General features: G+C 37.1%; 3 protein-coding genes across 5 annotated transcripts in view; 2 read left to right on the top strand and 1 right to left on the bottom strand.

The window, feature by feature from the left end:
* Window positions 1-221: 221 nt before the first annotated feature.
* On the bottom strand, window positions 222-14,879 carry LOC108240363 (upstream stimulatory factor 2). 3 transcript variants are annotated; one of them, XM_017423766.3, is made up of 11 exons: window positions 14,591-14,879; window positions 14,097-14,137; window positions 13,198-13,304; window positions 11,112-11,231; window positions 9,820-9,973; window positions 8,290-8,377; window positions 5,718-5,756; window positions 3,898-3,956; window positions 3,444-3,538; window positions 3,230-3,358; window positions 222-2,357 (listed from the first exon to the last, which is right to left on the bottom strand). In XM_017423766.3, the coding sequence occupies exons 1-11, from the start codon at window positions 14,623-14,625 to the stop codon at window positions 2,268-2,270; spliced, it is 957 nt and encodes a 318-aa protein (XP_017279255.1). In that variant the 5' UTR covers window positions 14,626-14,879; the 3' UTR covers window positions 222-2,267. The 3 variants fall into 3 exon arrangements, with proteins under 3 accessions (XP_017279255.1, XP_017279256.1, XP_024863316.1); XM_017423767.3 differs by lacking the exon at window positions 5,718-5,756; XM_025007548.2 differs by lacking the exons at window positions 13,198-13,304; window positions 14,097-14,137; window positions 14,591-14,879 and adding an exon at window positions 11,353-11,662.
* A 1,612-nt stretch (window positions 14,880-16,491) lies between these two features.
* Window positions 16,492-21,858, top strand: etfb (electron transfer flavoprotein subunit beta). The gene is made up of 7 exons (XM_017423689.3): window positions 16,492-16,646; window positions 18,631-18,789; window positions 19,437-19,595; window positions 19,691-19,753; window positions 20,466-20,624; window positions 20,834-21,049; window positions 21,220-21,858. Exons 1-6 carry the CDS (start codon window positions 16,593-16,595, stop codon window positions 21,002-21,004), a joined length of 765 nt encoding a protein of 254 aa, XP_017279178.1. The 5' UTR covers window positions 16,492-16,592; the 3' UTR covers window positions 21,005-21,049; window positions 21,220-21,858.
* A 1,954-nt stretch (window positions 21,859-23,812) lies between these two features.
* Window positions 23,813-25,454, top strand: part of vsig10l (V-set and immunoglobulin domain containing 10 like) — a 6,185-nt gene continuing 4,543 nt past the window's right edge. Inside the window, exons 1-2 of the mRNA XM_017423728.3 lie at window positions 23,813-24,049; window positions 24,366-24,671. Coding sequence (XP_017279217.1) covers window positions 23,980-24,049; window positions 24,366-24,671 — 376 coding nt within the window. The 5' untranslated portion in view covers window positions 23,813-23,979. The remainder of the gene's footprint in view (window positions 24,050-24,365; window positions 24,672-25,454) is intronic.

Below are 25,454 nucleotides of genomic sequence, written 5' to 3'. Positions count from 1 at the left end.
ATTTGTGTGTAATAAATATAGTAACAAAAAATGATTTGACATTTATGCCCAATAGAGTTGTGAAGACAAATTTAAATAAAAGCCTTCTTTGATCTAACCCAAAGCCCAACACTTATTTTTCTGTTGCGATAAAAAAAAATGACAAAAGAATTTAGAATTCAAACAGAAACGTCTCTCTTCAAAGATCAGAGGAATGACAATAAATCACAAAAAAAAATCCATTAAGATCATCAAGTGAAAGTTTTATTTTTCACCATTTTACTTAGAAAAGATGTCTCTAACCTGAGAAAAGTGAGGCTGCTACAGAGAGAAAGCTTTTTTCTTCCTTTTGCCATTAAAAAAGAAAAACAAATAACAACAACAAAAAAAAGATTTAGACATGTATGACCTTTCATTTGTGAACATCCAAAGCATTATTTATGTCCTTACATTTTCTGCTCTTCTCTAAGTGAGCTGTAAAAAACAAATAAAAATAACTCTACTGCACATCTATCATTCAACTCTGAGCCTCGTTTGATAGATCAGACACCTGCAACTATTTTTATCGTGGTTTCAAATCGAGCAGTTGTAGCAGAACAGCACTTTGAAGGAACAAGCTGTTATCTACGGAGTCTGACATATTTAAATGTGATAGTCTGCCTGATTCCGCCACAACTCTGAGTGTTGATTTTGCTTTGCTGGATCCTGAGCTGTTCGTAGGGAGAGGCAATTGTGTTTTAATGAGTTGCTCCAAAGTTTGATGTCTTTCATCCATTTTTACTGACGTTACCCAAAGTGAAAAAACGTCATTTATCTTCATTTACAAAATCATCAACAAAGTTAATATTGTCTTTTGTTTGTACACCTAATTATACTTCATTTCCTGTTTGACTGAGTAGGTGGAGAATAATATGAGATCATCTCCATGTTTCCCACCTCAATTGTTCATTTTCTTAGAGAACTAGATGTGCTCGAGTAAAAAGTGCAGCACACAATTTCTGTGTATTCTTTTTTTTTTTCCATAGTAAGCAGAGTCTTTGAGTGCTGCTCTCCAGGGTGCCCCCCACCACCACCCCCATGCGTTGAGCTCCATTTGAAGAGTTGCAAAACCAAAATAGGGCAAACAGCTTGAAATAAAGCATGTGGGGATCATTCTTACACACACCGAGACAATGCTAAATCACACATGAACAAAAGATAAAAATAAACCCACGGTACCTAAATATGATTTGGCAAAAGTTGGGCTCTGCACTGCATCGCTCTCCAGTCAACAATCCAAAGTGCTGAGATGGAAATTGTCTGCATGTTCCACACGTTTGCATTTTAATTAAACACCACTTGAACAATCGGAAGTTTGTAAGTGATTTCTTTCTTTACTTTGACTTTTTTTTCAATCAAGCAAATGCCCAACATTTCAAGTATACCCCTGTCCTTTTTTCCAAATCAAGCTTCAAGATTGCACACACTTCATGGTAATGACTATGACGGAGGGCCAGCATGGAGTTAATGAGTTATTGATTGTTGACTCCCAGAGATAATCTGCTCTAACATTCTGTAACATCTGTATTAAAACATGAAAAGTCATATTTACATCAATCAGCCCAGAGGCAACGGCTTGCACAGCTCCTCGTTTGTCTTTGGGTGTAAGTAAGCTATGTGTGTCACATTATTTTTGTTTCTAGAATCATGTTTTTGCATACTTTGATGTTTTCTCGCTTAAAAAAAAATCCTGTCTGCTTCTCTGGGGTGCACGAGTTTATCGTAACTAGTCTCCATCAAGGCTTCTGTCAGCAAGCAGACTAATAAATTAAATGAGCTAAAAACAACATAATACAGAACTCAAAACCACAAACAGAATAAATGTAAAACCTATGACAAAATTAATATTGAGGGGGGTGGGGGGACCAAACTCACAAGGAACATATTTATATAACAAGTCATAGTCCATTAGTGAGGCTACATAAATACAAAACACGGGAGACGGTCAGCAGAGGTTCCGTTTCATGGCTGGTGCTGGGTAAGCACTCTGATGAAGGTGAGAGGACATCTTTTCTTGGAGAACACTTCTACTGAGTTGCAACGGGTGGTTATCTCAATAGGTCTGGAACAGTCAAGTGCAGCCACAAATGGCTGGTGAAGGGTTCGCGACCCGGAACCCAGGAAAGGAGGCAATCACTAAAAAGAAAGTGATTCTCCACAAGTCCTTTTCCAATCATCTCGCCTGCATTTCCACGGTGTCAGTTACACATTCGAGTGGTGTTCGCTCCTCCCCGCTCTTTTCATCTCGTTTACTGCGGTGGCGTCTCTCCAACCATCTCGATGCCATGCTGCTGGAGCTGCGCTCTGAGCAATGCATTCTCATTCTTCAGCTCTTCAATCTTAAGAACAAAGAAAGAAAATCTCATCATCGACATCTTTATCCCATGGCAGCTAAATACAGCTTGCAGTTCACAGAGCAAACTATTTGTTTGATGAGTCTCAGTTATGGTAATGCATACACAGGGCTGTGCAGTACCTGGGATTAGAGAAAACGCCTGCAGCCTTGTTTAATAACAGCCCTGTCCACAACCAACTGGATTATCAAATCTAGAGGTATGTCATCTCTGCTTCGTTTCCCTTAGGTGAATTCTGACTTTACTGCCTCCGCAACAAGGGACTGAGGGAAGGATATTGAGCTTTGAGCATCAGAATAAAAATATATTGCTGAGTGCCTTGCGGGCCTCAGATTCAAGGAGACACAGCAGCCCCAGAGCTCCAAAATTTCACAATTCTTTCAGTGCATTAGCATGCACTTAGTTCTCGCACAGCCCCGGTGTACGTTATTCCCACCGCCTCTCAAAGCACTGATTTCAGGTAACACTTCTCATTATAAGAGTGCAAACTCTTTGATCCTCTTTGTCAGCCTGTGATGATTAGCTACACAGCCTGGAGTCTCGGTGGGTTTGTTTTGGAGAAATGAAGATGCATAAGGGGCTAGGGTGGATTTTATGCTTCTGAGACTTAACCATTGAATGTTGCAGAGCACCACGCAGCAAACCAATCTATTCAGTGCAGTAGCAATCTTCAGAGTCACATATGCAGCCCACTATGGCTGCCTTTTTTGTGCCAATTTATTTATCTGCTACACCCGACCACCTCAAAGGAACGTTTTGAATTATCATTCATAGACTTTCTTTTATGCATTGCTGAAGTCAATGAAACTTCACTTGATGCCACATTTGCAGGCCAGAGCAAGCACTGGTATTAATACCTGCTGCCTGCATAGCTCATTGTCCACTTGTATCCTCTCCACTTCCTTTAGACTCTCCTGCAGTCGCTGGTTATTTTGCCTTAGCTCACGGATGTAGTCGCAGGCTTTAGACAGGATCCCTCCTTTGCTCTGAAAGGACAAAGATGTAGTCACAAAGCTGAGGAGGGCAAATTTAAAACGGGAGCCGTGAAAATCGGAGTGAAATGTGGCTTACGGCTCCGGTCTTAGTGCTGTCCATACTACAGTCAGGGATCATCTTCGAGAGTGTGACAATCCAGTTGTTGATTTTGTCTCTTCGTCGTCTTTCAACTGATGAATTGGTAAGAAAAACAAATAAAATAAAATAGAAAACATTGATAAAATAAACTTTTCCATATTTATTTTCTTTTCTCATTGAGATACAGCAAGTAATCTTGGAATCAAAAATCAGGTTTTTGTTTTCTGGACCATATTGTAGATAATAAATGCATTTCCTGGCTTCGGCAGCTCAACAGTGACCTCTAGTGGCCTGTCTGAAAACAAATGTTATCTATTCTTGGGATAACGGCATGATTTGACAGGGTTTGGTGATTTTCTTTCAAACAGAAATGTCCCTATTAAAGCACCACACCACATTGTGTTGCACTGTCTGGTGAAATCAAAAGCCACAATCACTCCTAATTACCCACCTTCATTATGTTGCGCTCTCCTTCTTTCATCTCGAGGCGTTCGGGGTCCATCCATTTTCCTGCAGATAAATAGAAAATAAAACACTTTTCATACACAACAATATCTTCCATCTCTGAGCACCAGACAATCAGGCACAAATCCAATCCTTTTCCAATCCTTTCCCCTACATCTAACTAATCCTGCGCCTATTATTTATACCATTCTTCACTGTTATCTTTCAATTCAAGAAGATTGTAATTGCTTATTCAAAACAAGCCTCTGAAGTTCCTTTGGTGAAAAAAACTTAAGACTGTGCAGCCATGTGAGGCAACATGTGTTAACTGTGATGCACAAGCCTTTCGCTTCGAGCCACTTCAGAATTCAGAGACCGGGTCAAACTCCTTCCTGTTTCTCTCTCAGGTGAAGCCCAGAGGAAGGATAAGGTTCTTTTATGCTGTAAAATTACAACAAAAACAAAACAATGTTCACTCAGCGACACAACTGTTTCTTGTCTCTGCATCTTCCCCCAGGACTCTGTTAATTAAGTTGCTGAGACGTGACTGGAAGAGCCATCCAATCACCCACCATGGCACCAATAAGCCAATAACATGGTCACGACTCACCCCATGTTGGCTGCACTACAGCTCAACTACATTCTAGTTTCTCAAATAGAATGGGAAAAATAGCACTGCTAAATATTTCATTTGGTTTGAAAATCTTGCAAATTGGTGCAGCTGCTGTTTATTCAGTCATTTTGCTTGCTCTCTGCATAAAAATAAAGAATTAAAAGTAATTCCTCTACTGTGCATGTCCCTCTTTCTCTACAGCAAAAAATGTGTCCCATCAACACAATTCAACTGCTTGATAGCTTCCTTTGAGATACTCAGCTAAGCTAAATAACACTCTCTCCTGTATTTAAATATATCCTAATGGGATTTCAGCGGTAAAATGGAATCTGCCCAATGGTACTCTTAAAAAATGTGGATGACAGTATGAATCACTAAATGTGCAGGCTCATAATAATGTCTATATCTGCCTTCTTTTCACAACACAGAGCCACACATCATCTAAGTGCTCCTGAGAGGTAGTTTCTACACAAACTGAGATGTGCTGAAGCACTTTATTCAAATCATTTTAGGAAAAGAAATGTACAGTTCTATATTAATTCAGAGAAGTGTAAATTTGACCCTTTGCACTCTCTTCTAAAGGGCTACTCTAATCAGAACTAAAGCAATGGCCCTGACAATAGGACAGAAAATTACACAATAATTTACTGCTGCGGACAGCAGTTTGAGCTTTTAACTCCTTTTGTGAATGATGTAAGATCAGCCTTGAGTGTTCGCTGGTCACCATTAACTGGTTATTTGTAGGGATTGCAAAACTGGCATCACAATGTTTCAACTGCCTCCATTTGTAAAGATAATGGTGTTGGATAAACAGCAGCTTTCTCTACAGGGTGGGGGAAAAAAAACTACCACTACAACTTCAAAAACTATGCTTAATAAAACCAAAACTTTATTACCACAAAGGACACCTACACAAATACATTAAAATAAAAGAATGGAGTGAGCCAATAGAAAACAATGACCTAAATTCTTTGGTCCTAATGGAAAAAAATGATTTGCCACAAGCACAACTACCAACAACGGATCAGGGTCAGCATTGAACAAACGCACACATCAAAAGCTTGGAGAATCACTGGGGACTTCAGGATGGGAGGGAAGGAGAGGAGGGCTGAGTTTGTGAGCTGCTTCTGTTCCTGTGATCTTATTTGATTAATTCATTTGTTGTATAATTTAAAAAAAAAGTAGTGCAAAAGAAATGTGAAAACTGTCCTCACCAGTTTAAACCTTCACGTTGCAGCAGCTCGTTTTCATCACTGCAAATGGCAGATAGGGTGGGAAGTTTTCATTCACTTTGTTCACACGTCAATGATACTGTCACTGTTATTTAGCACTTAATGCATCTTGAAGCTCATAATAATTGTGAGGGAACAAAAAAACAGACATACTGCAGACATTTTGAGGAATGACAAGAAAACATTTCACTGCATTTACATAAATTTCAACACAGTTTCTTTAATCTCAACAGGAAAACAGTCTCCTGATGCTGCATCAATATAAAGCAACATCAAATATTGCAAAGATGTTAGAATTTTCAGGCAGCTCAACTTTTCAAGTTGCCCTCAGCAAAAGAGCTTTAATCTTTAAGAAATCTGCCATTTTTCTTTAAACCTAGAAGCAAAAGAAACAATCAATTCATTTCTCATAAACATCTAAACAGACAAAAGAAAGTTACCTGTACGTTGTGTCTCGTGTTTGTACTTTTTAATGACTTTCACAGCTGCACATACATTAACTTGCTGACTTCAACGGCAAGAACATGTTGTGACTTTAACTCAAACTCTTTCAGGTAGTCTTCTTTAGGAGGAAGAGCTAAAAGATTCATTTGTTCAAGCATAAACCTGAAGGAAACTAGATTAAGATTCAACTGAATTTTATAATAATCAGTCATGTGCTTAGTTTGTGACTAGGCAAGCTAATGACTAAAGCTTTTACTAAAAGAGAAATAAATAAAAATAAGTACCCAAAGTAACCCAGAAAAGACCTGATGTCTTTGAACTAAAACTCTTTGTACAAGTGGTCCTGCTGAACAGTTTAAGAGTCAGAGGTGCTTGATGTATGATTATAATGAAGTCTGTTGCTTTTAGACAACATGAGATCATGAAAATAGAGGCGGAAAACCTTGCTGACCAGCATGTGTCAAAAAAATAAAAAAAACCTAAGAGGGTGGAAAAAAGAAAGAAAGCAAAACTCCTGGTGAGAGAAACTGTCTGGACAAAGAACAGCAGCAGCAAAAGAACCGAACTTGAGCTTCCGTGTACTTGAACAGATGTGGAAGTTGTTTTACATTCATGAGTTTAAACCACATTCACTCATGTGAGACAATGATGCATCTCCAACAACTACCTGGTATTTCTAATCACGTACACCACTGCTGTCCTTTACATCCGCGGCTGACGCTCAGAAATGTTCACTCTTCCTACCTCCGCAGCCTCTTCCTGCATTAGCATCTGGATTTCTCTGAATTTAGCCTGCTTTGTTTACTCAATGTGACTGGGCCATTTAATGATGCGGAGTTCAAACTGATGGATGGGGTTCATTGATTACAAAAAGATTCTTAATCAAGTCTCTGCAGCTGCATTGTTTTGTATCACTGAAACAGAGCTATGCTGATAAACTGGATGTGTTGCAACTAACAGAAAAACCCTGACTATAAAAATCACTCCAGACTGACATGAATCTAATAAACTTAACAGGTCTGAACAATTTAGTTTTTAATCAAATCAGGGGGATTAAAAGTAGTCAGTGAAAATCGCTTCATTCAGCAGCTTCTTTTCATCGATGGACCAAAAATATTTTGTAAACATTTACCTAGAGGTTACCTGTGTTATCCCTGATCTACACAACTATTCAAAATGTAATTTTATTCAAAATAAATGGTGATTTAATACAACAGACAAAAAGAGGAAACCTGGCCCTGTCGATGCCTGGTAGTTGTACTACTATGGGATATTTTGTACTTCTCACCAATGAAAGCAAAGAAACTCTAACACTATTTGCAATAAAATATTTACGAGCAAAAATGCAGATAAAATTTTTTTATGATTTTAGAGAGTCATCATGGTAACAGCAAACAGACTTTGGACTTGGTCTAATCCTGTGCTGATATAAAGTATTATCATACTAAGAAAACTAATTGTAAAACAGATGAGTTTTGTTGAGTTACGTGTTAAATAAAGGTTAATTTTCATAGTGTTTTGTTCTGTGGTTTATTTAATAGTTCTTTCCACATCTGGTATCAGTTGAGTGGATTCTACCAACCAAAAAGAAGGCCATGACAATTTAATTCAAATCTCCAGTTGATATGTTTTTATTCAAATGTATTTTACAAGATTACTTACTTCAGGTTTACTGCCCTGGGAGATGGTTCTTTGTCTTGGCTAAATGAATATTCGCTCTGATTTTCTGAAAACTCTCCCAGTCCTTCCGAAAGGCCAAAAATTCTCACAATTTGTCCTCAAAAACTGCTGATTTTGGACTCTTCAAACAGCCTCCCAGCCTTGCTCCAAGTGCCAGGAAAATATATTTCCAATGTTATAAATTTCAGATTTTTCTGGAGGAGCCCCAGAGCCTTTGGTCAATTGCTTTTGGCGCGAGGCAATGGATGGTCAGCATCAATGTTTTCTAAATAGCCACCTACTCCTTAAACTTTTGAACCTTTGCATTTGAATGTGCATATACATATAAACTAGGGTTTGGCAAAAACAACAAACAAACATTAAAGAAGAAGTGTCTGAGGCTTCATTGTTAATGTTCTCTTAAAGAGCAACAGGGAGAGGTGATACTTACGCAGGGTAGGGCTGTGTGCGTGGGGCGATGGTTCGTTGTGTTCCCGTTTGAATAACATCAGGGGGTGTCATCATCACATAAAACTGACCTGTGAGAGTCAAGATTAAAGATTGAATAAGAAGTGAAAACAATTTTTTAAAAAGCATTTCTTGGATAAACTGAGGTTACATTTGACTGGATGCTTCCACTTAGCAAGGCAACATCGTTAGCCAAATTCAGTCCACAGCTTTCAATATTCAACGAAAACTGAGTGTTTTACCTCTTCCTCTACACTTTCTTAAAACTTTAGAACAGTCCTGCCTAAAGCTGCACCTCCAGAGTATTACAGCTGAAGTGCAGCAACTGATATGGCCTCGAGGTAGCCCAACTCCTTTGGGTGTGTGTCATGTGATGCAAGGAGAGACGGTGCTGAGGCAAAAACAAAGCCGTGTGTGTGGATGGGTTGCATTAGCCTGACAAGCTACATCATCAGTTGATTTTGGTTAAAATGAACCAAAGAAACCTCAAAACTCAAGACAAGTTACTGAAACCAAGCAGTTTGTGTCATCTGGGATTTTTCCTTTAAGTCCTTTCTGGTGTACGGCAGAAATGTGAGTTTGTTTAACAATATTTCTATAAAAGGCCTGTTTCCAAAAGATAAATACTATTAATTTCCAGAAATATTAGAATAAAAATCAATAAAAAACAAAACTAAAATGACGAGTAATAGTAAATATGAATGAAACTTTTTAAACCCTGTTTATTTGGTCAGAGAAAATGCCCTGAACATTCTCTAGACAAAACCATGATTTAAGGAGTGCTTGGTTTGCGTTGTTTTACATTTTATTGGCAGCATATGCTTTTTTAATAATTACTGATCATGTTCATTTAACTGTTCATTCCCAAAACCAATCAAGCTTAATTCTGCAGCCCTGGACACTGCAACAACAGGAGAAAAACTTTATTATCAGCAAATTACAAGCTATTTTTATGTGGTGACCAGCTTATGCATGCCTCTGGCATTTTAGATGTTATGGATAACAATGCAATGCATTAACCTAAGAATGCTACTGAACATGTCCACAACAAGGTAAAAAGAGATAACAGCAGCAGAAACACCTGATTATAAGTGGCTTCCTTATTCCATTTACTTTCTATACACATAATAATCAATTTTAATCATGGCTGGAAATATTTAACAAACTATATTTGATTAATTTCTTTCCTAAATTAAAGCCAACATTTTAAGCAGTATTTCATTACCTATCCATACAAATATTCAAAGCACACTGATGCACTTGCAAGAGAAGTACTCTGTTCACCTTTATTATAAGCAATGCTTTAATCACAATGAGGAAGATTCAAATCTACAGCTTCCTGTTTTATTTTAAATTACCCAAAGCTGTAGGGATAATGGTTCTTTTATTACTACTGAAAGAACTGGATGTTATTCTGGCTTTAAGGTATTTCTAATGAACTCCTTTATATCAAAATAATGGCTTAATTAGCCGTGTAACACTGTGATGTGCTTCAGTGTGAGAACCCACTCACCCCCTGCCTGTGTGAGGGTAGGGTCTGCAGCGGCCTGCACTGACACAGTCCCGTCGCTCACCGCAGTCGCGGGGAAATAAGCGAAGCGGGTCTCCCCTCCCACTGCCTCTCCTGCTGGGCTTCCTCCATTACTGAAAGGGTTTTGGATCACAGCCTGTGACAGATAAGAGAGAAACAGGGGAGAGGCTTGAGCAAGTTGCAATGGAGCAGTCACAGCAGGTAAACGCACACCTCATTCTCTGTCAGACTCAATAGTGATGTCACCTGCAGACCCCCAAGAAAGAGACAGAGCAGTTTGACAGCTGGGATAAAGGAAGAGGAGAAGTGACAGAGATCTCATTAGTGGGGATAACAGCAAGGTCAGTAGAGCCATCAGTACACTGTAAACGAAAACAAACGTTATGGCTAGAAAAACTCTTTTTTTTTTTTTTTAAACAAAAAAGTAAATAAAGATTTCTATATATACCTATAACTGTTAGGCAATATATATTGATACTACCAAAACAGACAACAAACAACAATAACAAAAAACTTTCCAACACCTTCTAAATCAGAATCACTGTGCGTCAAGCAGACATGCTCCTTAGTTGTTTTACCATCTAATAATAAGCTCTATTCAAAATTAAGTAGACATAAAATGCATGGACGTTTAGCACCTTTAATAAAAGCAAAAGGTAACTTTCTATTTATTGTGAGAAATAAATGAGATTTTTTTTCACCCAATACAACCCATTTTTAAATAATCCTTAAAATGACTTATATTTTAAACATTTAATTATTTTTTGCCAATAAGTGTTTGTTAGTTTAGCTGTACTAGCAAAACAAACAATGTTTACTGTGTAGTGTTCCAGCTGTGGATAGAAGTGAGGCCAGCAGGTTAACTGAGACAGGAGCACACCTTACAGGTTTTTATATAAAGGCTTTATATTCTGCTCATTATATGCATATTTGACTGTGACTGCCTCATATAAAATATCTTAAAAAAACTTGTTTCAAGTAGGGTTGGCCGTCTTCAGCCACAGCCAGCCAGTCTGTCAAACATAAATATAAGCCAACATTACAGAAGAATAAAATTGCCACCAAAATGTTGTGCATATTAACAAAAGAAAACTGTCATGTCCATCAAGTGCTTTTAATAATGTTTGACTGACGGTATATAAGGATCATCTCACACTGTTTTTAAGACCGGAAACTATTGAAAACAAAAATAAATATATATATATTGACACAAAGAATACAGATCACCTTTCTATTTTACCTGTGGGTTCTAATCAATGGGAAAGAAATGTTACCTGAGCCACAGCCTGAGGAGCGCCAGCAAAAGCAGCTGTTGAGACGACACTCACTGCTCCTCCTGCATCTTCTCTGCCATCGAGGTGCTGGTCCGTCACCTGGACAACACGGTACGTCACCTGTGGGCCAGAAACACAGGCATAGATTACAGTAGCTCAGATGCAATTAATTAGAGCCACCAGCTGTTATTGTTTTTAATTACTACAGTGCAGGTGTGCTGTACGCAGATCAATACCTCACCTGATTTGTAGATTTGTTTATCATTTCTGTTCCTCCACCTTGTCCAAGTCTAGAATCTGAATCTAGTGTCCTGACCTCAGCAGTGCAGATCTCACCATCCCACACAATATGTCTACCCTTCAGAATGGGCCTGATTCAATCTTTAAAAACCAGCAAAGAAAATGAGCTTGTTTGTTCCAAGAATAAGTACTTGTATCCCTCGATCATGTGACTGTCCTCCTGACTGACATGTGACAGTTTCCCCATGCCAATCCCAAACCAGACTGGAATCACATGATTGCTCACACTCGAACTGTTTACACCAAATGAGCCACATGGATCACTGACTTAATTCCCCCCTCGGTGCGAGTCGCCTAAATAAATATCTGGATCTCACTGTGCTTTTTCCCACCATTTTACTGTCCGCCACCGACCACTTTCTACAAAAGTGATCAGTTTTAAATTACTTGATAATATTCACAGGTCAATTACAGGAAAGATAAATATAAAACATATTTATAAATTCAAGGAATGCAAAATCTGCTGTTCTCCTCACTGTGGAATATGACAGGAACAACAGTAAAAAAGATTTACAACAGCAAAACAAGTAAAAAAAATTTAAAAGAAGGGGCTGTTTGTGAAGAAACGTTTCCCCAATGTAAACTGACAGTAACTCGTGATGCACTTTTGGTTTGGTTCATAATGTACTACTACATCTCTGCAAACAGCATTCATCGAACTTTTTCCAGTTACATTTTGTCTGATAGTCAAAAGTTATTTGCTTTGCATCAGAAATGTGCCATTTGGAACAGCCCTTATATAAAGAAACACTGACAAATAATGACTATGATTCCAGCACAACAGGCCACCAGAAAACAGATGATCAACGAAAACATAACAGTTATATTCAGGAATATAAAAAGGCGCATTAAAAGTAATAATTTAGACAAGTATCAATTACAACAAACACAAAGTTAGACTGATTCTTTTGATCAAACGGGCCTTGGAGTGTCAGATTTTATCTTTAACCTACAAAGATCGTTTGGGTGATAAGAGCTTTGGGTCTGTGGGGTCACTGGGAGCTCCACAAACTGGTTTCACTGAGTTGATTGTTAACAATCGCTTCACATAAAATTGTGGTCAAAGCTTCATCAGCAAAGTTTTGTTGATAAACAATAGATGTTTCTGTTTTCTCAATCATCTGATTGTTCAGCTCCTACACCCCACACACACACACTTCTGCCAATCAGCGGAGGCGTAAATACAAAACTTCTGCACCTACAGAGCCACCCTGTCAACCAATTCAAAAGGATCCAAGTCTACATGTCTAAATGAAACAGCTAAATAAATAAATGCTTTTGTTTTATCGTTTGTTGTTTTTAACTTAAATAGTGCCCTTTGCAGTTGGTCACATCCTTTCAACTACCTATATCACTTTGCTAGGAGAGCTGTGTCTGTTACCAACTATAACTCCACCACCATTTGGACGTTTATCCAGCCTGCTGTATAAAATTAATCTGTAGTCTATTCTCCTTTCCAGAAAAAAAAACAATCTTATCCTTAATTTTCAGGGATGTATGACATCATGCAATAAAATATTCCTGTGCTCAGCACATGCTTTGCCACCCTGATCACAGAAAATGCAGAAGAAATCCTAGTAATTTTTTCGATCTTTGATTATTCATTTTGAATTAGTGTACATTTTTTAAAATGAGAGACTCTGAAAACAAGCACCTCTTATGACTTTCTTTTGATTTACATTAGCTTAAAAATGCTTTTCATTTCACCTTTAAAGACTTTCTGAAAAATGAATTTAAAAAGCAAAAGTCACTGACTGTTTGACTCGTTGATCCAATGGTTACGTACCTGGCCGCCCTCCGTGCGGAACTGATATTGTATGTTATGGTCACCAAATGCTGCAGCCTGCTGAACACTAGCTATTGTTACAGCCGTCTGCTCTTCTCCTGTTCCGTCTTCGAGGAAAAAAAAAAAAAGACAGAAAGAAGCAAAGAGTTGTCAGTGCACCATGTAGTGTAAAGTCAACAAGTGGATAAACAAAGTGTCAGCTTTAAAAAGAAAAATACAATCCACAGCAGATGAAGAGTTTCTGAAAGTCACATCTTTAAGAAAAAGGAACAAAAAAATCTGACAAGGACTTGACACAAGACCCAAGAGACGCTTCATTGTTCAGCTGATGTCAAATTTTCAGCCACCCTTAAGAGGGATTTTGTTCAGGCTAAAGTACTATTTTATGTGTCAAATTGTGTTATTTTGGTACTTTTTATAGCTTTAACTAAAGAAAAGGGAAGAAATTGTGTTTTTGTGACAGGCTGCTATTATTAAATTGTGTAAGGATTCAATTTAAAACTGTTTTTTTGCTAAGTTGTCTGTTACTTGTAGAAACAACACTAACTCATTGTTTGACAATAGGAGAGACTTTATGCCTAAAAGATCCACAGGTCAGAGTTAAGAGCAAAACAATATTCTCCTGGAAATAGTTCTGTACTGGACTGAAGATAAGTGGAATAAGAAGCCAAAAACTTTGAATAGTATGCATCAAAACCACTAAAATTAGCATGAAAGTCTGGGTCTCTGGATGCAAAACATAAAGAAATGAGGGATGACTAAAGACTTTTGCACAGTAGCTCCTTTGCATGCAGTATGTGCTATAAATCTAATTCATCAGATAAAGCATTTTACAGCTTTAAGATTTAATACAACTACCCTTCTAGCCTGTGATTTAAAAGAAATAAAATAAACCTTACCTTCAGATGCCTGGACAACCTCTTCTTCTTGCTTTTCTTGACTGCAAACAAAATGCAAAAATAATACATTGTTTATCAAAAAAATGCAATTCCTGACCCTCTTTTTTGTCAAACTTAATGCAAGAAGTCCGCCAACCAACAAAGTAAATTGACCGAAAAGCAATCTTGCTGTCCCCGGGTTTAATTCAGTTGCTCACAACATTATTCTGTTTTAAAAGCTAGCTTATGCTAACTTAGCCGCTAAACTGTTATTACCCATTTATGATCAAGTTTTCTACAAAAGAATGTGTTTCCGTGCATGAGGCTCGTCACATATGCTGCTTAAAAAGTCTTTCACTCCCGCCTGCTAACTGCAGTTCATTCGTCTTATTAAAGTCGTTTTGACAGCAGTTTTTCGGGTCAGGCCTTGCTTTAGCGTCGTAAACTAGCTATGCGTAAACAGCCCGCTGCAGCTCGCGAGTCTCAGTTAGCCATTTTGACCGAGTCCCGGTTACCTTGCGGTGTCCAGACTCTGTTCGAGCATATCCATCAGGGTGAAAATAAAAAGTGATATTCGGTGTCACAGACGGAGATGGGAGTGCTGATCACGGGAACAAACACTCGGGTCATGTGAGAGAGACAGCCCAGGACACGTGAGGCGCGACTCGGTGTCGAAGTTAAAATGGAGGCCGCTGCTGTGAGGCTGAGACGATCAGAGGTGACTCCGCGCGGGCGGATCTGCTGCTCTCTGGAGTCCGCGCGCGTGCGGAGCGGAGACTTTATCGCTTTAACGAGCACGGTGCGGCGACGCTGGCACGAAAACACCCGCATGTTGGAGAAATGCTCATATACGACTTAAATAAATAAATAATAACAAAATACGGAGGAAGTGTTGCCCTTAAGGCTGCCTACAGACCAGTAGTTTTCATAATAAAGCTTAGAATATTTATTGTACATCATTTTTCTTCATAATTCCAATATGTTAAGTACTTTGCAAAAGTCTCGAGTCACCTTTCATTTCTTTATATTTTGCTCCAAAGAAGTAAGACTTTTAGCCAAACGTTCTGAAGGTGTAATTTGTTTTCCTTTTCATTCAGTTTCATTCAAGCACAAAAACGGCTCCTAAATTCAAGAGCTAAACCAGTTCTGTGTACTATTACTACTACTACTACTACTGCTTTACTTTTAAAAAATCAGTAAAACAACCACAGCTGCAACAAAGTACTGTACATGTAAAATCATTTGGAACACTTCAACCATAAAACAAAGAATAAAACAATAAAAAAGTGTGCATACATAGGAAAACAATTTAAAATGGGATCTGTAGGCCTGCCACTTATTCAGTTGAATTCATAAGAAAATACCAAAGATGACAGTTTAACAGACAAAAAAATGTATTTTAGCACGATCAAGGTTCCTGTAAAAGGTATAAGCTGAAAAATGTGATGCATATCTCAGATCCTATATCAGGTCTTTGCAAGATTTGTATTGTTTCTTAATGACTTACAAATATTGCTCATCTGCTACAAAAATATGTTTAGGTCTGACACTTCCTTTAGCTTACATTTCTCCACTTTCCCCAGTTTCAAACACACCTAATTTGCAGACAGACATAAGAAAGTAGTATAAAGTGGCAAAAGGATCAAACAAAAACTTTTAAAGACCTCCTCATAGCCAGGAGAGCTGTTCATTAAAACCACTTTAAATTATTGCAAAAAGGTCAGGTTTCTTGGAAGCAAAATATAAAGAATTTAGGTGGGGGTTAAAATCATTGTATAGTACTGTATTTAAGCTCAATTTAGCACAATTTAAAAACCTCATATTATGACAAACATGAAACTAGTTTTATGTGGTAATGTCCTACCAAATTAAGGCTTACACAATGGGGTCTGATGTTATTGTTTTAAGTATTACTGATTAATTTAAGTTTTAAATACCTCAAAAATAGTTTAGTTAGTTATATTTCTTATATTAGAAAACAAATAAATACCAAAACAGTCATCATTTGTGGAGGAATAAGGTTTATGTGTAATTGAACATGGCATTTTACTGTCAGCCATGAACTTTGCTCCACTAAAAGCGGAACCTTTCTTCGTTTGGGTTTTCTTCGTGACAAGTAAAAGGAGCACCATATTGCCAAATGTTCTGTTTCACTGAAATAGAGAAACACGTTTGAAGCTTTTTGAAAAGTGAATAACTCAGTATACTGTTTTACGTCGTGAGCAATTTGAGACTCCTTCCATCTGAAAAAACAAATTAATAACCACTGAATTGCCATTCAGTCATTAAAACCGTAACACTTTTTGGTGAGTTTAACAACTGTGTACAACGAGTCTTAGCCAATCAATTGTCAGAGAAATCCTCATCAAGGCTTCCCATTGGCTGAATTGGTAGGTGGTCTCTTAAGCCCCTCCCTTGGAGTCACTCTAAAATAATTCCGATCTCTTTTTTGGGTGAAGGTTCTTGCGGTGACTGTGTAGCGCCAGCAGTCTGTGATTATTAATCGTTTTAGTTACAATGTCTGGCCGTGTTCTTGTTGGAGTTAAACGTGTCATTGACTATGCAGTCAAGGTAACAATCTTCTTCTGTTTCATTTATATTTTTGCTTTTCTTTTGTTTTGTTCTGAACCCCTTCACTGTCTGTGCTCTTGCTAACATTAGCCTGTTCATTTGACAGGTAAGCTGCAGCTAGGGTCATTGGTTGTCTTTGCAATATGCATTTGTTAAAGACGCAGCAATATAAAATATGTTATTATATAAAATATATTTAATTTTCTCAGTCTGTTTTCTGCTGCTTCTTATGCGAACTGCTGTCAGGCTTATGTTTTTTAGGTTGTGTAACATACCTGGCTGAACAGTTGGCATGCCCCCAGTTTTATAAGTTTACGAGATTTTTACATTTTAATTTGCTCTGCTCTGTATGTTGAAGTAGGTATGTTACTATCAGTGCTGATTCAGCTGCAGGTTCACTTCCAGCCATTGAATTTGTGATTTTACTACCCGGCAAAGCTACACCCCCACAAAAAGTGTTTTTTTATTTGTTTGTTTTTTGCTAGTCAGTTAGAATAATGATCTGCATTGATCATAAATAGGAAAAGAAGACAAAATTCTATTTGTTTATGTAGTTTTCTATTGAGAGATAGCCGTGGCATCATGTTGAACCTTTGCTCCAACAAAAGCTGCTTGATTTTCCTGAAGGAACAAAAGACTCTTAGTTTATACCTATATTCAAAAAAATCAAACAATTTGATTTGTCAGCACATACATTTCTTAAAATAAAATGTGGAACTGTTGATGACAGTATAATATTACAATTTTCTGTGTTAACAAACTCAGTTTTTGAGGTGAATAAAGTTATTTTTAAAATAGTTATTTAATAAAATAAATGCTGAATATTATTATTCTAACCACTGAAAAAGCTACTGAATTAAGAACATTCACTGAAAGTTTCATGGCAATCTGTAAATTAAAAAAAAGTGGAAATTGGGACATTTTTTGTGACAGGTGGCATCTTTTCACATCTTTCAGTGGAAATTCAGGATGTTAATTTTGACCAATTTAAGATGTTTTAACAAAGTTCTCTTTCAATCCAAATCATTTGGTTTAATATTTAGAACTTTTTGAAAACAATTAACATAACTAACTGAAGTCTCTTACTTCAGTTTGAATATTTCCTTTTCCTTTCCGTCGTGTGGAGATTCACCTCATCAGAAAGCGTCATCATGCAGCTGCAGGAACACTCCAGTCTCAGCTGCTCTCAGCAGGATCCGTACAGTCAGTCTGGTCCGTTTGTTAGTATTATCACTGTACAGGTGATCCAACTGATCAGCAAAATAATCATCATAGAAAAACATTCTTTGTTTAAATTGAATCTTGATCTTAATCACATCATTAGAGTTAGTCTTTTTATTATTATTAATTGAATGGGATTTAAACCTTACAGAGTTTCCAAAATTCTGTGCATGTCCTTATAGGAGAAATTAGGCTGTTTTGCCCATTTTTAATTTAATGTATGCTTTTTTTTCTCTATTTTTCCCTGTTGGTAATACCTTCAGAGGGCTATTTCCTCTTATAATTTCTCAAAAAGAATAAGCAGACCAAAGAAAAAGGAAAAAAAAACAACAACAAAATCCTCCAAAATGAGTGTTCCAGCTGCTGTGTCATTGTTTATTTTATCAAGATTTAAAATAAGGTATTCTAAAATCCAAGCATGGATTGTAAACAACCTTTAAAAGTCAGAGTCTGGAAGACTATATGTAAATCAGTGTTAGTCCTCATTCACCAGTTGAATGAGAACTAACAAAAAATTTGACGACCATTTGAGAGCTTTTAAATGTTTAGCTTTTATTTTAAAGAGTTGTTTTTATCAGTGCAAACAGAAAAAAAATGATATTGTCAGTCTGTCTTAAAGCCAGTTCCCAGAGTCGGACCACCTGATAAACGTGACGTCTAGATTCTGCCTGATCAAATAAAACAAGACTTCTCAGATAAGTTTGTTTACTGTAAATATGATACTCTTTCAGTCTCTCTGACCTGTTGCTTTGTTTTCTCACAGATTCGCGTGAAGCCAGATCACACCGGTGTAGTCACAGATGGCGTGAAGCACTCGATGAACCCCTTCTGTGAGATCGCTGTGGAGGAGGCGGTCAAACTCAAGGAGAAAAAGCTCATTCAAGAAGTTGTGGCTGTCAGCTGTGGGCCACAGCAGTCACAGGTGAGGGGGAGAGATAGATAGATGTATTTTAATGAGAAATTCTTTAGTTTTTTGCAACAGCAAACAAAATACAATTAAAATTGTAACAATGGTAATCCAGACAGTGCAACAGATTGATTGACAACTACAAAAACATTAAAATTGTGCAAAATAAAACTAGAAACTGTGCAAAAAGACTTAAATGTTCAAATATGGTTTTAAATGTTCTCATTTATTGTTTTAAGCAATGTCCTGAAGTTGTTTAGTGTGATATACTTACCTATCTTTGCTGAATTTCTTTGTGGCTATTTATTTAAAATGTAAAGTCTTTGCTGAGCCTGATCTTTATTAAAAAAAATAGTGTAGTATAAATTTCTTTGGTTATTCATGCAATGTCATAAAGGTTGAAAAACTACCCACAAATGACGTGTAAATGAAGAGAGGTAAAAATAAATATTACTTGCTTTTTCTGCATATACAAGCAGCAACTGAAGTAAAAAAAAAATGTATAGAATCTCATTTGTATAAAATGATGGACAATTACAACCAGAAGCATCTTTCAGATTTTAAGACTTGAATAGTAGTTAAATAAAGCAAGTTTCAGAAATCAGTTTTGAGTATTTGGAAAATAGGTGTTCATCAGTAGTTGTAATTCTGTATTTCAACAGGAAACCATTCGTACTGCCCTTGCCATGGGAGCTGACCGAGGCATTCATGTGGAAGTCAGTGGGAAAGACTATGATAGCCTCGGACCCCTGCAGGTCTCCAAGATCCTGGCTGCTTTGGCCAAAAAGGAAGAAGCTCAACTTGTCATTCTTGGCAAACAAGTCAGAGTAGAATCTTATACCACTTAAATGTTGTTTTAAAGACAACTATTCACAAATATTTAAACACTTGCTTCCTTCATTTGTTACTTTCTCAGGCCATCGATGATGACTGTAATCAGACTGGCCAGATGACAGCAGCCTTATTGGACTGGCCCCAGGTTGGTTACAATTATAATTATTTCTGCTTTTAACAGGACTCTGCCACTAGGTCTGTAAAAGTCGCTTAATAATAAAAAAATCTAAAAATCTAAAAAATCTTAATTTATCACAGTTTCTTTTTTTCTGCCGTCCTTCACTAACATGCTGTAGTGGTGCCGTTATCAGGATCCTTGCACGTTCACTCTGTCTTATCAAGTTTAGTAGAGACCGGTTCTGGTCAGCAGGAGCTACAGTGGACAAAGGCTGATTGGAAAGATGCAGTAACATCCTGCTTGCTGGCCAGCAAATGAAGTACTTTTTGTGTCTTATCACACACACAAGTTATTGAGTAGTTGGTAACACATATTAGAATATAAATTCAAGCATTTAACAAGTTTATTTACAAGTATTCAGCCATCCCTATAAAAGAATACATGCTGATTTAACCTTCCCGTGGCCTTCAGGTCAAATGGACCCAAAGTTACAAGAGCTTCTCTTCCTCTCTTCAGTTCTGAGGGTTAAATGTAAATTTTATTTCTATCTGTGAGAGTAAGTAGATTTGTTTGAGGATTGTTGTTGGTTTATTGTAATTCCACCTGTGAGCCAGCAGGTGGAGCTCAAACGTCACACGTGGCAGAGTGAAAAACAGTTTTTGTTTTTTTTTTCATTTTTCAAATAAATTGCATTAACAGTATTGATCCAAAGAATTTGTGCTGTGTCCTCAATTTGCAGGGTACCTTTGCATCAGAGGTTTCATTGGAGGCAGGAAAGGTTAAGGTGGTCAGAGAAATCGATGGTGGGCTGGAGACTATTAAGATCAACACACCAGCAGTGCTGACTGCAGACCTCAGACTCAACACCCCCAGATATGCCACCCTGCCTAATATTATGGTAGGTACCAGGCTACAGTGGTCACAAATGCAAAATGCAGTTAAAAATGCGATGAACTTGTCTGTTATTTTGGGAGCATTTAAATAAACACAGTATTTGAAAGACCTAAATGAACCGTTGTCACTTTTATTTAAAGTTTGTATAGTAACCCATTTATGTATTTATGTATGTATTTTTCTTCTTTTATTTAATTATTTTTTGTCTTTCAGAAAGCAAAAAAGAAGAAGATTGCTAACATGAAGCCTGCAGATTTGGGGGTGGACCTCACATCACGGCTGGAGGTGCTGAGGGTTGATGAGCCCCCACAGAGACAAGCAGGGATGAAGGTGGAGACGGTGGAAGATCTGGTGGGCAAATTGAAGGAGGCAGGGAAGGTTTAGAGATTTAAGGAGCAAAAGCACAGGAGTGCACAACCCAACAGTGGGGTGAGTATTGGGCAAAATGTTCAGTGTTGACCAGAATGTGATTATTAGGAATACTTTTATTAGTCACTTTTTCATATTTCCATCTTTTCATTGGTATCAAAGCTAATCATATATGCTATCTGCAGTTCCTGTCTCTGTTTTACTTTTTACATTTTCTTCTCTTGTTGCAGGACTCTGTGATGAACAACTGGACTGTAATGCATAAGCACACCCACAGGAGGAGTTTATGAATCAGTTTGATCCCCTTGTTTAAGACTGTGGCTCCTGATGATGAGCAGGGGGTTCCAACAGGAAAGGAGTATTACTGAGAAACACTGTCTCGTCTCCAGACAACTCCAGAAAAGTTATTTTGTATATGATGTAAAGTTTAACTTCAGTAGGTGGTTCAGCAGTATCTTTTAATCTTGAGGTAACAGACTTTATGCAATAAATTAAATGACAAACTTTGTGTAATTCAAGCTGTTGATTGTATAAACTGTAGACTAACTCCATCTGTACAGTGCATCAGACAGCTGCAGCTTTTTAATCTTATAACGTAGTCACACATGTTCAGAGGTGTAAAGGATCTATGTGGATATAGACCCAGACATGTAGAGATGATTATGTCCTCCAAGGTTAACATCACAACTGCTGTTGAAATGTACAGTTAATTTATCTGTGACTTTGTTTAGGATTGATCAGACAGTGTATCTCAGTACGTGTAACAGGAGATCATCATGAATCTGAATTTAACCATAAGCGCCTCAGTTCACTGTTGATTGTACAGAATATCACCATAACAATAAAACAGCCAATCTTTTTCATATTTAGAACTGTCTGCTGTTTTTATTTATTTATTTAAAACTTATACCTTAAATGCAATTCTTTAAAGTTAAACATAGTCTAAATCTGTGGTACTCAAGAGTTCTCCAGGTTTTACCAAAACAACTGATGTAAGAACATTTTTATACCAAAGTCCTTATTACATTTCTGCTTATGCACTTGGCATATAAGAATGTCAAGACTGACATGTATTTAAAAATAACAAACTACTAGAAATGACACATTTTTCTTAATCAGTAAGCTCTTAATTAAAATATTATTAATTATTTTATACATGTTATTATAGCCTAACATACTACATTGTGTTGTTTAGCCTGTTTTGGAAATTATTTGTAAAATATCTAAACCAAGCATTGGTTTTTTTTTAACATTATGTTTGGTAATAAATCAGTTTATCCACCATGTTATCACATGAAATCAACAGCAGCCCCAATCTTCAATTTGTTTTAAACGTTCAGATTTGGAGATCGTTTCATACCACTTAATTCCTGCTAAATGCATAAAAAATGAGTTTATCCTGTTCCTTAATTGTACGACATTATACTGAAAGGTGTAGAATACCTCTGACCAAATTTAGTCTTAACAGTTTACACATTAACTATGTAATAGTAGCTATAATTATTTTTAAAATTGTGTGATCCATCCACATTTCAACTCGTTTCATTGTTACTTTGACTTGTGGCGTTTTTTTAATTAAAATTTTTATTTCTTGCTATATACGTCTTGCCTTTATTTTGTAATATTTTAGTAGCCGTTATGATTCATAATAAAGTTAAAACCACTTCCTAATATAATTATTGGTTTATTGTAGTTCCACCTATCACCCAGCAGGTGGAGCTCAAACGTCGCATGTTGCAGATTGAAAAAGCAGGTTTTTCCGTTTTTCAAATAAACTTCTTTAACAGTATTGATCTAAAGAATTGATGCCGTGTCTTCAATTTGCAGGGTACCTTCACATCAGAGGTTTCATTGGAGGCAGGAAAGGTTAAGGTGGTCAGAGAAATCGAGCGACTATTAAGATCAACACACCAGCAGTCCTGACTGCAGACCTCAGACTCAACACCCCCAGATATGCAACCCTGCCTAAAATTATGGTAACAGTGGTCACAAATGCAAAATGCAATTAAAAATGCGATGATCCTGTCAGTCATTTTGGGAGCAATTACATAAACACAGTATTTAAAAGACCTAAATGAACTATTTTCACTTTGTTTTTGTTTTTTTTATCTTTATATTTACCCATATATACATGTCATTATAGCCTAAAGTACTACATTGTGTTGTTTAGCCTGTTTTGGAAACTATTTGTGAAAATATCTAAACCAAGCATAGTTTATTGTGTCATTGAAGCAACTTTTTAACATTATGTCTGGTAATAAATCAGTTTATCCACAGTGTTATCACATGGAATCAACAGCAGCCCCAATCTTCAATTCTTTTAGTTTAGATTTTTAGTTCTTCTTATATACGTCTTGCCTTTATTTAGTAAGATTTTAGTTCCCTCATAATTCAGAATAAAGTTGTAACCACTTCCTCATATTTTTTATAGCACATAAAAGTGTTTAGTGAAACAACTATTATGATTGTGAAATATGATTAGTCTATCATGATATTCTAGCTACATATATAAGTAAGAAAATGTCTAGGGCAGACTTTTAAATATCCCCTTGTTAGATTAACATCAGTATTAGATTGTATCAAATTTCTCCCAGTCGACCAGAAAAAAACATAATAATAACTAGACATTTGACACTTTAGGCCTCAGCATCTCAGACTTTTACTTTAAATTGGCTTTCTATAGATCCCATCCATAGCCAATCAAACTAAACAAATTATTATTGCTATTATTAGTATATTTTGTAGCTTTAAAGCTCCATACAGTTGATTTTGTGTAAAGGGGCGTGGCTTCAGACGAACAAACCAGGCTTTGATTCAGCTCAGGTGAGCTGCTCACGCGGAGCAGCTCGAGCGCTCAGGAACACACAAGTCACCTCAGTCCGAGACTCCAAGGACGTTTCTGCATTTTCTGCGATCTAATAGCTCTATAAACAATCTAATCATTTAATATTTTCTTCAGGGGCTCCTGAAGTTTTCTGTGTTTAACTGAAATGAGGCTTGAAGAATCTGAGAAGTTAGGCGCACTTTTTCTGTCTGTTTTATTTTGCTTCACACTTCAAGGTGAGTTTTTTTTAAAACTTAGATTTAGCCTTAAATAGTTTGACAATACTTTGCTGTTTGGTTTTGTTTCTGCATTGATTATTCTGCAATTTAAATAAAAAGAAATAAAATAGGCTTTTTACAGACTTTTTAGTGTTAAACATTTGTGATGGCCCTTTGAAGGCTTGCATATTCTTGTCTTAATTCGCGTCTTTTATGCCAAATTTTATTGACTTAAGTCTTCCATGTTTTTCCTCTGGACACACAGAAATGACTTGATAAAGAATGAAAGAAAAAAAGCACTTTAATTTTATCATCTTTGACTCCATCCTGGCAGGTGCCAAGTGTCAACAAGTGGTGAACGCATTAACTGGGACCAATGTGACTCTGGCTGTGTCCTTCAGTATTGTCCCACACCTGGTGGTGTTTTGGCTTAAGGGAAACATACCTGTTGTCACATGGACTATAAACTCCAGTTCCCCTCCAAGCATAGCTCCAGGCAGAACTAATGTGCTCAGGATTGAAACTAATGGATCCCTTACTTTTGTAAATGTACCACTTAGCTATTCTGACAACTATACTGTTCAACTAACAAAGTCTGGACTGGAAACTGCTTCCACAGCTTTCACTCTAAATATATTTGGTGAGTACTTGATTGAGCCCAATTTGAAAATGTGTACTTATGGTAAGATGAACAAATACCTGCTTTTCCTTTTCATGTGATCTTTGGTTCATCTTTCTTCACTAATCCTCTCACATTAACTTTAAACAGAATACTTTGTGGGTGGATTGATTTTATTAGGTGAAAAATAGATGATTTCCAAGTCAGCTGCCTGTTTACAGAAGCTTGAGAGTTTTCTTAAGTGAATTGTCTTTCCCAGGCTTGAAAAACTTTATTGAAGTACATGATTTGTCAGGCTTTGCATGTACTTTAATATGTTGCATTTAATCTTTACTGAATATATAATATAATATTGATGAATGTGTGAAACATACATGTAAGCAGCAGCTGGCTAGCTCATCTGTTTACAGTGACGTGCGGTGAGGTTCATGGTTGGTGAGGCACTGAGAGTCAGATTTACAGATATATAAATCCAAAAGGGTAGCTTATTCAATTGGCTACTGGGTATTTCATATCTCATCAGCGTTCTTCACTCTCTCTCTCTCTCTCTCTCTCTCTCTCTGTCTCCCTCACTCACTCACTCACACACGCTTGCGCGCGCACATGCGCACACATAGTAGTATTAAGGATAAGATAAGAAAAAATGTTACAATTACGTTTTGGCAGTCCGATGGAGCAAAACAAAACTTAACGGCTGGCAGCAGTGCACGTGACTGTCACTGGCCTCTGCGTAAAAGGACAGCAGCAACAAGCACCCGTTGGCTCACGTGCGCCCCCTTCAGTGCGGCAGAGTACTGCCTGCCT

The sequence above is a fragment of the Kryptolebias marmoratus genome, linkage group LG16 (genome assembly GCF_001649575.2).
Source record: "Kryptolebias marmoratus isolate JLee-2015 linkage group LG16, ASM164957v2, whole genome shotgun sequence".
Taxonomy (NCBI): Eukaryota; Metazoa; Chordata; class Actinopteri; order Cyprinodontiformes; family Rivulidae; genus Kryptolebias; species Kryptolebias marmoratus.
Note: the sequence above shows the minus strand (reverse complement) of the source record. Positions and strands in the feature narration are given on the sequence as shown.